The 15,783-nt window shown below is 41.1% G+C and overlaps 1 protein-coding gene across 1 annotated transcript in view; it reads right to left on the bottom strand.

The window, feature by feature from the left end:
* Positions 1 to 1,237: 1,237 nt before the first annotated feature.
* snx8 (sorting nexin 8) overlaps positions 1,238 to 15,783 on the bottom strand; it is a 36,683-nt gene continuing 22,137 nt past the window's right edge. Inside the window, exons 8-13 of the mRNA XM_033040798.1 lie at positions 14,277 to 14,437; positions 12,632 to 12,764; positions 8,174 to 8,242; positions 7,871 to 8,020; positions 5,877 to 6,026; positions 1,238 to 5,188 (exon numbers count right to left, since the gene is read on the bottom strand). Of these exons, the coding sequence (XP_032896689.1) occupies positions 5,114 to 5,188; positions 5,877 to 6,026; positions 7,871 to 8,020; positions 8,174 to 8,242; positions 12,632 to 12,764; positions 14,277 to 14,437 (738 nt within the window). The 3' untranslated portion in view covers positions 1,238 to 5,113. The remainder of the gene's footprint in view (positions 5,189 to 5,876; positions 6,027 to 7,870; positions 8,021 to 8,173; positions 8,243 to 12,631; positions 12,765 to 14,276; positions 14,438 to 15,783) is intronic.

Here is a 15,783-nt window from a genome sequence, read left to right as displayed (position 1 = left end):
AGCCAATGTGTCTTCTCTCAGAGTAAAACAATGTTCATTGCTAGGAGAAATAATAACCTAAGGCAATTTCTCTTGAAAGTAAAGTACCTGTACTTCCTTAAACCTCCCTCAACGTGTCATGAATGTATTCTATTCAAAAGAGCTTCCTGCCACCCACTTTTAATTTCACACCTTTTTGGTTCCTCAACTAACTCCCTGATCTCCATGTTATTTGAAATCACTATTCCTTTAAAATTGCCAGCAGCAGATAAAAATCAGCTCATTTTATCCTCAACTGTCCACTGCTCAAAAATATAGGAGTTACTATTTTCCCCCAAATATCCTTTCCTGCTTATCACCAGTCTTTGTGAACCTCCCCTTGGCAGAACTGTAAATTAATAGTCTGGTGGTGGGCAAACATTCAGGTGTTCCTTCTAACAGCAGCATGTGTTGTACAAACTATTTGTCAAAAGTTTTTCATTTATTTAGATCAATGCTGTACTCTTGGCTCTTCCTGCTTGAAATAATGAACTATTCCAAAAGTTTCTTCATACAAATTTATTGTAGATATAATTCTTATACACAGTAAATATATATATATCAAACCAGTTTATTTCATATTCTATAATACTTCAATAACGCAAAGATTTTAATAAATGTTCAATAAAGTGCGCCATATTAATACTCCAATCAATTGAATATAGATAGCACGTATATAAGGCTAATTTTACAATGCCGATAAACACTTAATTTTCCAGATTTGCCAGAATCATTTACACTTCAATGTTCTTCCCTGTAAACATCAGCCACAAAGTTTCCTGTGCCATCAACCTTTTCCTTCCTCCCTACAACCATACACAAGATATCCGCTGCTTTTAAAGGAATGGCTGAACACATAGTTCAGAAGTGAAACCACTTGCAGCATCTAAGCCAATGAGTCAACCCCAAGTATCACGCATTCTAATTGTTGAAGATTACGTTGAAGCCAGTGAAGCACATTACTGAGAAAATACATCATATGGCCTTTTCCCTTCTGCATTAAATCACAATTAATACATCTTTACTCCCATCCAAGATAACTCCATAAAGCACTCTCTTTTAGTAAGACAATGTTATCCAGATAACTACAAGTTGAGGGCCCTCTCTCTACCCATGCAGTAACTCATCCAGTACAAGTCACAGCTTCATCTTCCAAAGAACAACATTGCAAGCTGCACCACTGGAAGCTTAGGTTATTCTAATCTCTAGGACCTTTTTAAATTTTTAATGCTGAATTTATGCTAAATTATGTGTAGTTTCTACTATTAGCAGGATTAAGGCTACCCAAACTCATTTTACAGTCCAGAAAATATAATAGAAATTTAATTAGTAAACTGCAACACATTTCAACATACGCCACAAAGGCATTGAGACAACCTCCAAATAGTGAGGCATACTTGGATTAATGAAGACTGCATATAGTGATACTAGTATTAAGAAGATTGTGCGTTTCCCCAATCAATTATGCCTGGTAACCACAAAAGGATGGGATTCGGAGAAACCCTACATAGAAACAGTAAATTTTGGGGGAAATCTCAGCTGATCAGACCAACTGTGGAAAGAACAGTTTCATTTTAATGAAACAAATGTAAATGTTTAAATGTAACAAAAGCACTATTTGGTTTTAATGATTGTTCATTAGAACTGTAATCTGGTTTTCCTTGCTGCTCAGTTGCTGCCTGACCAGCAGGGTATGTAGCATTTCCTGATTTGAGATGTTAACACTGTTTTCCCTCTCCACAGAAGCTTAGTATCTTCTACATTTTAAACTAAAATTTCCAGCATCTGCAGTATTATACTGCAGGACTTTAAACAGTTGAATCTACATTTTGCTGAGTAAATTCGGCTGTTTGTAAAAATAAAATATTTATTGAGAACCCTGCCTTGCCTGCACTGTGGATAACATTTTAATGGATTATGTCGAAAATAAAATTAATATTTCACTTGGCATGTAGATATTTCACATCTGCTCACCTCAGGTCTCCACAAGCAGTTACTTTAAAATACCCTCTGCCTCTCAGACTTCCCATTGCTGCCACTTATCAATTTCCTATTTGCTAAGAGCAACAGCTGACTTGGTGATGAAAATATCTCTTCACACAATCTCATAGCCATCCTGCCACAACCGAGTAAAAACATTCAAAACTTAGGTGTTGAAATGTCTGAACTGCAGACCCATTTGTGATTTTTGAAAATGGCAAAGTACAATTCTCAGAGAACCTTCCTCTGTGACTTAACATTGTGTGTCATTAAACCTCTCCCCTCTGCTGCTTTCAACCAGTAATATAATCAGTTATACAGTACAACTAGGTAATGGTGTTCTGTAAGGATGCACTCCAGCGAACAAGAAATATCAATGGGCATTTTTCACTCTTGCATAAAAGGACCAGCAATTGTAGCTATCATTTATACCTAATGAACTACATTTGTTTGTTTGTAGTCACTGTTGTATCATTTTTAGCGATATGACGACAATAGGAATATGATTATGACCAGACGTTTGTTATGCATAAAAGCGATTGATGTTATTTGAGTAATATTGCTGGCTAGAACTTTCCTGTTCCTCTTTTAAAAAATCCCTAGCATTTTAATTACAAAAATTACAAAAAGTTTCAGAACTGTATAAAGTGAAAATGGCACTAACCCGTTTTCAAAAATAGAAATTCCATTTCAAAATGGCAGCTTGACAGATCAACATTTTGAAAGCAAACTAACATTGGCCAGCAAAACCCACGTGGATTGCAGGAATATAAACCACACAGGCATTATTGAAGTCTGATCAAGGGTCTGGACCCAAATCGTCACCCATTTCTTCTCTCCAGAGATGCTGCCTGTCCCGTTGAGTTACCCCAGCTTTTCGTGTCTACGGTTTAGACCAGCATCTGCAGTTCCTTCATGCAGACATTATTAAGATCACTGGTGAAAAACCAAATGCTGGCTGCTTGCATCAGTAGACAATTAACTGATCTAACTGTTAACGGGAAATATATTGCAATAACCACCTAGACTTTTTTTGTCACCTCGCCTCACAGCTTGCTGTTGTGTGCAAATTGACAGACAGTTATGAGTCAAAGCAAAGGGGTGGTGAGAGGGTTGAACATTTCAGGAACTAATTGATGGAACAAGAGCATGTTTCCTAATTCCTAATAGGTTCTTTTTGGTTGGAACCCGGTCAGTCAGTCTGGCGTGCAATACCATGGTGTCTTCGTTGTATATATTGGAGTAGTTTCAAGTCTCATCAGAAGCTACAGTCAACAGGTTCACACAGTAAGTTGAAGGGAGCAGAAAGAGAATGCTCTCACTCAAAGCCACTCTGACATGGATACTCGGATCCAATTACAAGTGAAAAGTTGATTTAAGACTAAATATTTGCCTTGAATGGGATCCGAGTATCCATGTCAGAGTGGCTTTGAGTGAGAGCATTCTCTTTCTGCTCCCTTCAACTTACTGTGTGAACCTGTTGACTGTAGCTTCTGATGAGACTTGACACTACTCCAATATATACAACGAAGACACCATTGTATGGTAATTATGAGCTTGACTATTGCAAACCTGTAATAGGACAATATGATAAATGGTGTTTCAAGAGTCCAACTTTATAATCTGATCTTCATGCACCCTAAAACATGATTAGAACAATTTTACACACTCTTTCATAAGCACAATGTGGTTGAACACTCAAGGCAATAGAGAATTTCAGTTAGAACAAAGTTACATAGTACATCCATTGCAACGTATCCAGTTCTCAATGAACCTTTAAATCCATGTCTGTTTCTGGGTCATAGAAATACACAAGACTGGACAATTTTTAGAGGAAGCAACCTCACCAACCCCATTTTAAAACCACTTTCCTTTATACAAATCTAATGCCAACCTAGTTTGAGAGAGGACCAGCAAGTAATTAATAAAACCACTGCTCTAGCTCTGTTTGAACACAATCTCAGAAGATATTAACCATAAACCCTGAAGCCTCCTATCCATATAGATTAATATACAGTAAGACAGAGACCTCACTGTCATTTAAAAGTCAGGTAGCCAGGTTAATAAATTATAGCAGTGAAGAATATTTGTAGTCATATCGCCCATTTAACAGGGTTTATTTAACACTAACCACTCCCCCTTTCAGGCACTGTGGACAAACAAGTCAAATCAAGACAATTGGTTACCTGCTTCAATGTAGTCATCCTCCTAATTATAAACTTAGCCCATAAATCTAAATCAGAGCATATCAGTGGGGGAGAAAGAACAGAAATGCTAGAAGAGCTGAGTCATTCAGGCAGCATTTGTGGAAAGAGAAACCAGTGATTGTTTCAGGACGAAGATCCTTCCTCAGAACTGCAAAAGTAAGTGAGTCTAAGAAAGAGAAAGAAAGATTGGGGAGAGGAAGGGGGCTGGGGGGCAATAGGTGGAATAACAGGAACATTAGTAATGGAACAAAATAATGGGCAGCCATTGCATGGACAGTGAAGCTGTGTGTATGAGGACTGCCCATTTGTGCTGCCATTCCTCTCCCCCTTTTCCCTTTCATTTGTATATTCTGGGCTATTCAACGTATCCCAGCGGGCCAGACTGTAATAAAATCAGTCACACTTCACATTAGTAACACATTACACGAACAAAGGAGCTTACCTGTTCACTCAATGGCTGCCTATTATTTTACACCATTTCGCCCAATTTCTTTGTCCCACCCAGTGCCCTCCCTGACTTTCTCTGCAACTTAGAGCAACTTGCTTTCTCTTTCTCAGTTCTGATGAATTCTCTACAGCCCGAAACATCAACTGATTTCTCGTTCCACAGATGCCATTCAACTGGATGAATTCTTCCAGCATTCCTGCTTTTGTTTCAGATTCCAGCATCTGCAGTTCTGCTTTCCAGATCAGAGGGGGAAATGAGTTATTCCGGTAAGTCCAGTTTTAGCGTACGCACACAAACCAGACCCTCACACATAGCCATATATTTGTTTGCTCCCTTGATAGGTGCAATTCTGGAATGTTTTCTTGAAGAGGAGACAAAATAGAGAAACATTGTAAATTGAATCATAATGACATGTCACTATGGGAAAAGAAGACATTGGGCTCTATCAATTGCCTAGAGTTTAAGCAGATGATGGCATTCCATTAGGCAAGTGACCTCCCAGCTTTGGTTTTAATTCCTTCCACACTTCACTCATCTAGAATGGGGAAAAAACAATATTTGAATTATTTGACTGATAATGAAAACAATACATTAATAATTTACATATGTAAAAATCTTTTGAAGCATCAGTGGATGCGACTTGAGGGCCTGAGCTATACAGAGAGGTTTGGCAAGCAAGGACTGGAATACTCGGAGCGTAGGAGACTGAAAGGTGTTCTTATAGTTGTGTAGAAAATCACGAGGGAAATTGATAGGGTGAATGCACAGAGTCTTTTACCCAGGTTAGGGGAATCAAGAATCAAAGGATGTAGGTTTAAGGTGACAGGGTAAATATAGGAACCTGAGAGGCAACCTTTTCACTCAGAGGATGATGGGTTATATGTGAAGAGCTGCCAGAAGAGGTAATTGAGGAAGGTACAGAGCATTTACGATACTTGGACAGGTATGTGGATAGGAAAGGAATATACAAAAAACAAGGATTTCCTTGATTATCATCTATTTGGATGTGTTGAGTGAATAAACAGTGACAAAACTGCACAGAAAACATCACAACTGGACATTCAGAAGCCATATGCAGCTGGATGCGCAAACACACTCAAGTTTGAGCTCAAATGGTTATGAGGGGGCACAGAGTAGAAGGTAGGTGATGTCTGTCGATATGTAACTGTGCAAGTAAAGCTGAGAGGAAAAGAATATTAGGTATTTTGCTGGGCTAGCTGTACCTCGTTATGCCCTTGGATCTGGGAGTCAATGAAGGCTGTCAGCACATGGGAAGTAATATGCAGGTAGATGTGGATGAGCTGAGTCTCCTGGTGCAGGCAAAACAGGGAGAAATAGTTCCGAAGTTCCATGGTCAGGATGGTGTTCTCTTGCTGAAAAAGCAGATTAGATGAAGGATACATCAATGGAAAATGAACATTCCAAGATAACAGCATTACTCCATCCTTGTTACTCCACATCACAGAGAATTACTTTTACCAAACAGGTCACCAAGCTTTTGACATCCCCATTAGTATTTATGGCCTTGAAAGGCCAAGAGCAGGTTTGCAACCAGGACACACATAATGCCCTTTGCCCAATTACTCATGGATTAGATTGTCGACTGCCTGCATCTTCCAATATTTCTTAATTAATCAAATCTCCCGTGTTAAATGTTTGATGTATTTGGGCAAGTTCTGAAATCTCATCATCATTTCATTCCCCATCCATCACCCAACATTGACGGAATACAAAATTATTTTTTTCATTCACATCCCGTGGATGTCAATGATGAGGATAGCAATGAATACCCAACACATTTCTGTGCATTGTATGTGCAGTTTATCCCCCAGCAGGAGTGTGAATGGTCATCCCTATTATTGTGGAGCTGGTCACTTATTGCTGGCATAGATTCCCTTTTGTAAAGGATACTGCGAAGCCACATATTAATAACATATTGAATCTTGATGATCCTTGGGGGTATTGTGTCTAGTTTAGTTGCAACATTATTAAAATGGCCAATGCAAATCAAGTGCAATAGGTAGCATGACGCGGGGTGAGGGATGGAGCCAGTTAGGGGAGGAGTTGGGAGAAGGGGATAGGTGATAGGTGGAGGCAGACCAAAAAAATGGAGATGCAGCCAGACGAGAGGAGGGGAGAACGAAGATGGAGGCAGCTGCTGGAGGATAAGTCAGAACACAAACATCACCAGTGCTGGAATATGATGAGTAAGAAAGACAATGATGGGAATTGTTGGGGAAGAAATGAACGGCAGATGGGACCAGAACCAGATGGGGGAGGTGGGTGATCTGGTCAGTGAAATATGTGGCTAATAGGTGGATGGAACAAAGTGGTTGGTGACAAATTGGGAAAGAAAGTGAAGGGGAGTTGGGGGCAAGGGAAGGAAGAGGGTATAGAAAAGGGGACAAAAAAATGAGTGGACTGGAGATGGGTCAAAAGGAGAGCGAGAGGTACACAGGATTGCTTGAAATTATAACATTCAATGTTCATACCACTGTGTTTTAGACCACCCAGATCGAATACAAGGTATTCCTCTAGTCTGCAGTCCTTAGCCTGGCAGAGTAGAAGATTGAGGACAGACAGGTTGAGTAGGGACAGAAAGCGGAATTGAAATGGCATGCAACCGGGACCCAAAGAACTTCAGTTTCAGGCAGCAGGGCCTTGATGCTTAATTTCAACAACTTCAAAGATTTCCGAATCCTATGTTCATTACGATACAACTTAAAACCTGCCACTCTTACCAAGCTTTTGGTCTTATGTCCAAATGCTCAGTCTCAACTTCTGTAGTTTCTGGGGTATTTTGCTTAAGGTACCAAACAAATGCAGACTGTTGTTTGAATCCACAGTTTGAAATTATTTGACCAACAATACAGATTAAATTTATCGGATAATGTCCAAACTTGGGGACCATGATAAGACGTGCTTTGAATTGCTCTTTTAAAATCTAGGACTGGCTTGGACTGAGAATGTACTTCAAGAGCTCAGCATGATCACAGTACTCAGCACATCCACTGTAATCGTTACATCTTCAATGAATTCCCATACATGAAGATAACCATGAAGTCCACACTACCACCTACTATTATTGATGCGAGAAGAGTTCCCATCCTGTTCAGGAACCAGCCAATACACACTGTTCGGTTACTTCAAGGAAAGGCAATTTTCATAAGATATTGAAGGGTTACATTCAATCCAATTTTCCTGAAATTCTAAGCACCTGCATTATTCGTGATTCCAGTTGCTCCGCAGAAATCTGCTCTTTGCTTTGCACAGTCACACTCATCATCTGCCGTTTCATAGAAGTGTATTTTTGTAACGCTCGCTGGTGCTCGTGAAGGACACCTTTTTCATGACGTTCACACAAGTCCTGGGGGAAAGTACGGGGGAAGGAAGGAGAGGAACATTAGTTACTGGCAGGAAATCAATTCAGATGCAATTCATCTCCAAACTAAAAACTCCATTTCCTATTTCCAGCTGTTGGCTGATATATTTGACTCGGATGTGCTTCATTATCACTGACCTTATAGGACTGCAATAAATCCAAGAAGATATTGAGTTTTTCCACCACTTCCTCCTCTTCGCGCTTACCCTATAAAAAAAATGGGAGCTAATTAAAAGATCTTTCAATGTATTTTTTTAATCCAATAATTAATTTGTTATTTTTCTTCATCTTCAAACTATTTGTAACTTATTTACTCTTTTGGACCCAACCACATCACTCATACTGGCCAGTGGAAGCTCACACAAGTTCTCTCTAAATATTGAGAGACACCCACCAATGCAATGGTGGTCAATGAGCCTACAATCATAACATTATTCACCCTCAAGAGTCAAGAGTGTTTTACTGTTATATGTCCCAGATAGGACAATGAAATTCTTGCTTGCAGCACAACAGAATATGTAGACATAGTACATATAAGGAAAAAAGTTCAGTGTGTATATAGACATGTACACATACTCAATCTCAATAAATAAGTTCAATAATAATGATAGTCTGTTGCAGTTCAGAGTTTATTTGTTGTTGTGTTTAACAGCCTGATGGCTGTAGGGAAGAAGCCGTTCCTGAACCTGGATGTTACAGTCTCCAGGCTCCTGTATCTTCTTCCCGATGGCAATGGTGAAATGAATGTGTGGCCAGGATGGTGTGGATCTTTGATAATGTTGGCTGCCTTTGAGGCTGCGACTTCGATTGATCCCTTCGATGGTGGGGAGGTCAAAGCCGGTGATGGACTGGGCAGTGGTCACAACATTTTGCAGTTGTTTCTGCCACAGGACGTTCAAGTTGCCGAACCAGGCCACGATGCAACCAGTTAGTATGCTCTCTATTGTGCACCCATAGAAGTTCAGGAGAATCCTCTTTGACATGCCGAATCTCCGTAATCTTCTTAGGAAGCAGAGTCGCTGATGTGCCTTCTTTGTAATTGCATCAGTGTGCTGGGTCCAAGAAAGATCTTCTGATATATGCACGCCCAGAAATTTGAAGTTTTTGATCCTCTCCACCATCGTCCCATTGATGTAAACAGGATTGTGGGTCCTCATCCTTCCCCAATACTGCTCTAAAGTCCACAATCAGTTCCTTGGTTTTACTGATGTTGAGAACCAGGTTGTTGTGCTGGCACCATTTGGTCAATCTCACTTTTATACTCTGACTCATCACCATCTGTGATCCGACCAACAGTGGTGTCGTCGGCGAACTTGATGATGGAGTTCGCACTATGTCCGGCGACGCAATCATGGGTATAGAGTGAGTAAAGCAGGGGGCTGAGCACGCAGCCTTGAGGTGCTCCTGTGCTGATTGTTACTGAGGATGAAGTGTTTCTGCCAATTCGAACTGACTGTGGTCTGTGGATGAGGAAGTCGAGGATCCAATTGCAGAGGGATGAGCAGAGGCCCAGTTCCATGAGCTTGGTAACCAGCTTGGAGGGGATGATGGTATTGAATGCCGAGCTGTAGTCTATAAACAACAGCCTGACGTAAGTGTTTTTGTTGTCCAAGAGGTCCAATGCAGAGTGAAGGCCCAATGCATCCTCCGTTGACCTGTTGTGGTGGTAGGCGAACTGTAGTGGGTCGAGGTTCTTGTCGAGGTGGGAGTTGATATGCCCCATAACCAACCTCTCAAAGCACTTCATCACCACAGATGTTAGTGCCACTGGTCGATAGTCATTGAGGCACGTCACCTTACTCATCTTATTATGGATGCCCTCTTAAACCAGGTGGGAACCTCAGACCTCAGAAGTGAAAGTGAAACCCTGATATAGTAGCTCCGAGAAACATGGATATAATTGACTCTGCAACATTAATAATAGCCATCGCATACAGCACATAATCCTCTGATATTTTCACCACCTCCAACGGGATCCCACTACTAGCCACTTTTTCCCATCTCCACCCCTTTCCGCAGAGACGGCTCCCTCCGCAACTCCCTGGTCAACTCTTCCCTTCCCACACAAACCACCACAGGAGATGCAACACATGTCCCTATACCTCTCCCCTCGACCATCTAAGGACCCCAACAGTCTTTTCAGGTGAGGCAGAGGTTCACTTGCACCTCCTCCAACCTCATCTATTGTATCCGCTGTTCCAAGTGTGGACTCTTGTATATCAGCAAGACCAAGCGCGATAGTTTCGCTCAACATCTTCGTGCAGTCCACCTAAGCCTACCCGATCTCCCGGTGGCTCAACACTTTAATTCGCCCTCCCATTCCCACACTGACCTTTCTGTCCTGGGCATTCTCCATTGTCAGAGTGATGCCCAGTGCAAATTGGAGGAACAGCACCTCGTATATCGCTTGGGTAGCTTACACCCCAGCGGTATGAACATTGACTTCTACAAGTAGTCCTTGCTTTCCCTTTCTCTCTCCTTTCCTGTTCTTCGCCCAGTCTTACTGTCTCTGGCTTCATTTTATCTCTGTACTGCCCAATCCCCGACATCAGTCTGAAGAAGGGTCTTACCCCAAAATGTCACCCATTCCTTCTCTCCAGAGATGCTGCCTGTCCCACTGAGTTACTCCAGCATTTTGTGTCTATTTTCACATTAATAATAGCTATGGCTCAGTGTAGTCCTGGAACTTGAAGAATGTGGGCTCCACTCCAAAGACACAACTGCATAAACTTAGGCCAACACAACTGGTGCAGCAATAATACAGTGCTCCACTGCCAAAATTAGTCAGAGAATTATACAGTATGAAAACAGGTCCTTAGTCCCAGCTCTTCCAAGCTAGCCAAGATATCTTCCTGAGCTAATCACATTTGCTTGCATTTAGTCCATACCCAACCATACATTTCATATCCATGAACCCCTCCAAATGAGTTTAAAACATTTCATTGTAGCCATCTCTACCACTTCCTCTGGCAGCTCGCTACGCTTTCTTGATCTCCCCATCTCCCACACGGCTGATGTCTACTAAAAATCTACCAACTCCCATTTATTTGGTCGACACCTCGCACCCTGCCTCTTACAAAGATGCTATCCCAGATTCTCAATTTCTCTCTCTGCTCTGCATCTGCTCCCAAGACAAGGCTTTTCATTCCAGGATATCCAAGATGTTCTTGTTCTTTACTAAGAATTATTTCCCTGATGCTGTCATAGGTGGATCCCCCAGCCACATCTCCTCTGTGTCCTGGAGTTCTGCTCTCACTTCCCCTCCCCCCTAGATGGAACAAAGGAGGGGTTCCTCTGGTCCTCACCTTTCACCCTCCCAGCCTCCACATCCAACACATCATCCTCTGACATTTGAAGAACTGAAAAGGTTGATGTGGGCAAAGTTTAGACATTGTAAAGTCTGGATTTTCAGCAAAGCATTTGATAAGGTTCTGCATGGTCGACTGCTCTGGAAGGTTAGATTACATGGGATCCAGGGAGAGCTAGTCGACTGGATAGAGAATTGGTATCATGAGAGGAAGCATGGAAGGTTGGACTTGAGGCCTGTGATTAGTGGTGTGCCTCAGGGATCGGTGCTGGAACCCTTGCTCTCTGTAGCTTATATCAACGACCTGGATGAAAATGTGCAAGGCATTATTAGGAAGTTTGCAGATGAAATGGAAATGGGTGGCTATCAAAAATTATAGTAGGATCTTTATCATTTCGGCAGGTGGGCTGAGGAATGGTTAATAAAGTTTAATGTAGTTAAAAAAGAAATGCAGGACCATCACAGTGAATGGCAGTGCTCTGGGAAGTGTTGTAGAGCAGAGAAATCTAGGAATGTAGGTACATTGTTCCTTGAAAGTAGCGTCACAGGGAGATGGGGTGTTCGAGGAGGCGTTCTGGCACATCAGCCTTCATTAGTAAGGGTTTTGAATATAGAAGTTGAGATATTACATTGCAGTTGTACAATACGTTGGTGAGGTTATTTATGGAGAATTGTGATCAGTTTTGGTCACCCTGTTATGGGAAAGATGTTGTTAAGCTGGAAAGGGTGCAGAGAAGATTCCGAGTTTTTTATTTATTTATTTATTTATTTTAATAAAAAGAGTGGTGCATGGCTGGAATGCGCTGCCAGAGGTGGTGGTGGGATGCAGATATGATAGTGGCATTTAAGAAGTTTTTATATGGGCACATGAATATGCAGGGAATGGAGGGATATGCACCACGTGCAGAGGAGATTAGTTTAACCTGGCATCATTTTCAGCATGGACACTGTGAGCTGAAGGGTAAGTTCCTGTGCTGTACAGTTATATGATCTATTCATCACCTCTCCAATCCTGCCCAATCCACTAACAGGAAGACGATAAATGAAATCATCACCGCACACCCAAGTACATTTAAAGTCCATGCTATGACCCCAAAGAGGAGCAACAGAATGCCTGGGCCTATTTATTCTCTGAAATAAATATTAAATTAGCCAATAATTATTTGATGACTTTCTGTGGACTTTATTACTTCAGAAAAAGATAATTAGTTATTGAGAGCTTTGGGACATCATTAGGATTTTAAAGAAAAATCCAGTCCCGTCCTCATGTTCGCCAGCACTGGACCTACCTGCCTTGCAGCTTTGTCGGCGAGTAATGCAAACTCCACAGATAGGCTTTTAAGAGTCTGTTTCAAGGTACCCCACATGCTGCTTGCTGCCGATACCCACGATGGAATTGGTGTTGTGTCAGAGCCCAGGGTACTGAAGCACAGGGAGGGAGGAGAAGAAACAGAACGTTAACAGTTGCTTCACCTCCGGGTTTGTTAAAAGCAAAACGAGACAAGAACACAGAAGATTTCTTTCTTTCAACAAACCTTCAGTCACTTTCCCTTGCATTTATTTTTCACTCAGCAGTAAGCTTTTCCTTTGAAAATGCTCCTATGAAGTGCCTTGGAATATTTTTGCTATATTAGATGTTATAGACCATGAACCTGGAGCAACTATTTAATATTGGCTACATTTCAAGAGTATTTCAGTGGCTGTAAGAACACTGGAAATGCCCACGCTTAGAGAAAATGTTATGTGTGTTCATTTTTTTCTTACTTTGAAAGTGGCAAACATAAGTTATGGATACTTAGACCTTGTTTACCAAGTGAAAAGCAGTGTGCCCAAATCCACTTTCCTCAACTACAATCAGTTCCTTCAAGTCTGCAGATTGAGTTCCATTAGCACACACATTTCCTTCCTGTGCCGTGCCAGAACTATTTTCCTGATCACAACAGGATGGCCCCCAGGCTTCTCCTGGGGTAGGTGGGAGTGCTGGAGGGGAGGGGGAAAGAGAAGAGTTGTTGCTATTTTAAGTTTGTTCAGTTGCCAATGCACAGCTTCAAGCTCTCCATAACCCATTCCTGACCCCTTCTAGCAAATACTTGCAATCTGCAGCTGTTTCCAATCACACTGACTGACAGGAAACTAATAACTGTATTATTTCTACTTCTCCGGCCAGCTTTTGCTAAATGCACGGTGTTGCCATAAAATCATTATTCAAGTCACTGACATTGTGATTAGTTAACTTTCACTCAGTCTTCACTGCAGGAAATTCATGAGGATTATTTGCTCACTCTGCTCAAACAAAATTGAACAGCATAAAGTTGAATAATTAACAACTTCTTGCCATGCAGCCACCGTCCACCTCACAGTTTCTGTAAATTCTGCAAGTTTACAACTTGCCTTCTGGAATATACCCAAACCCAAATCGGCTCCAGGATCTACTGTAGTTTCCCCCGATTCATTATATGGGCTGACTTTGTAACATTGAGCACTGGCCTAATCCATGTGATCTTTGCAAGCAACTACCTTAGTTCAACTCTCCACTCTTCTCAGCACCTCCCAAGCATAGATACAATAAGTATCCTACTCAGTATTGCTAGAATACAGTGCAGCAAATATCACACAAATGTCTGGTTATTCTCTGTGACAAGAGAAGCTAGCATGGGTGGAAGATACTTTCCCTGTAAGGTGAGGAATAGGATGCATTAGCAAGAGAGAAGAAGCAAATAAGTATTGCTCCCATCTGCAGGCCATTAAAAGTTGCATTGTTTAATTAAATTTAGTTATTAAAATTTAGTTATTAAAATTAAAGTTAAATTCTTGTATCTTCTGCACGAGAGAGAACAGCATTCAGTATATCGGTCTCATTAGACTGGCACCGTTGGCAGGTTTTAAAAAGCACATATTAGGCAAACCGAATACACGGAATATCTCAACTCTTGCCTCAACTCCTTGCCGAACAGTAGGAGATCAGTAGCATTCTCAGCAGATCTAAATGCCATTCGCTCTGCCCGGTCTCTCAGCTTATGGAAACTGCTGTAAATGTTTCGGATCAGCTCCCGACTGGCACCAAATTGAGCCTGGATATCAGGAGGGAGAAGTTCCTGCATTTTGAAAGAAAAGGCAAAAAACAAAAACAAAATAGAAGTTTCCTTCTACAAATGAAAGTTGTACAATAATTTTCTGAAACACACAGTTAAACAAAATACTCCAGACTTAATGTATGGTCGGATAATCGATTTCCGCATTCTACCTTGTTTCTCTACCTCCAATTTCCATCTTAAAACACACTGATGAAGAATCCTTGACCCTAAATATCAGCTTGGTTTCTCATTCTACAAATGCTACCTGAGCTGCTAAGTATTTCCACATTGTTTTTGTTTTCATACCAAATTAGGGTTTTATAAGTCCTAGTTCCATTATAAAAATCGAGGCAGGGACGAATACAATACTGACAAGTGCTACACAGTTGGAGGTACTAATTTTTGAATGAAATTCCCCACCTATTCTTTAGAGTGGAAATGAAAGAAGCAGAGGAAATCCCCTTGGTGTCAATATTTAGTCCTTAACCATTCTCACTAAATAATCCGGTCATTTTATTAACACCAATTCTCCCATCTTCAAAATACATTTGGATTATTGACATGATGACAGGTTGAGAAAGAATATCAAGGGAAATAGATCAAAAGGTAGCACAATGGATCTGTGACGCATTCCAACTTTGAAAGGTAAATAGACCTTTTCACACAGTGAGTTATGAATCTGTGAAATTTTCTATCACAGAAGGCAGTGGAGCCAATTCACTGGATGTTTTCAAGAGAGAGTTAGACATAGCTCCTAGGACTAACGGAATCAAGGGAATGGGAAGAAAACAGGAATGGGGTACTGTTTGTGGAGAATCAACCATGATCATATTGAATGGCGGTGCTGGCGCAAAGGCCGAATGGCCTACTCCTGCACCTAATTTCCATGTATAAGGGTTGGTTTGTGGTGCTAACCAGCCAACTCCTATTTCAGTGCATCATTTATCTAGCCTTTGTTCTGAAAACTAGAAAACAGATCCTTTCAATGATTTAGGCTACTTATGCAGAACCTTGACGTGAACACGTTCACCATTAGAAGTCGGAACTACAGCCTCCATAGTTATATTAATCACTACTCTTACATCTTGTCCCTTGCAAGGACTCTATTTTATTCTCCCACTTTCTCGGGTTTCATTGTATCATGTCTGGAATTCTCAAAAACCTCTTTTTTTTTTTTTTTACATTTCTGCTCTCACCCTTCCCCTCCCAACCAGAGCAAAGATAGAGTTCATGTCATCTTTATCTTCCACCCTAAATGCCAGGACAGTCAACTGATTACCTTCTAATATCAACCAGATTCAACCAGCAAATCCATCTTCATCTCCCCTTTCAGCATTCTGAGACGACCATTCCCTTCTGCTTCATTT

This window comes from Amblyraja radiata, chromosome 22, assembly GCF_010909765.2.
Source record: "Amblyraja radiata isolate CabotCenter1 chromosome 22, sAmbRad1.1.pri, whole genome shotgun sequence".
Classification (NCBI taxonomy): domain Eukaryota; kingdom Metazoa; phylum Chordata; class Chondrichthyes; order Rajiformes; family Rajidae; genus Amblyraja; species Amblyraja radiata.
This window is presented reverse-complemented; position numbering and strand designations above follow the sequence as displayed.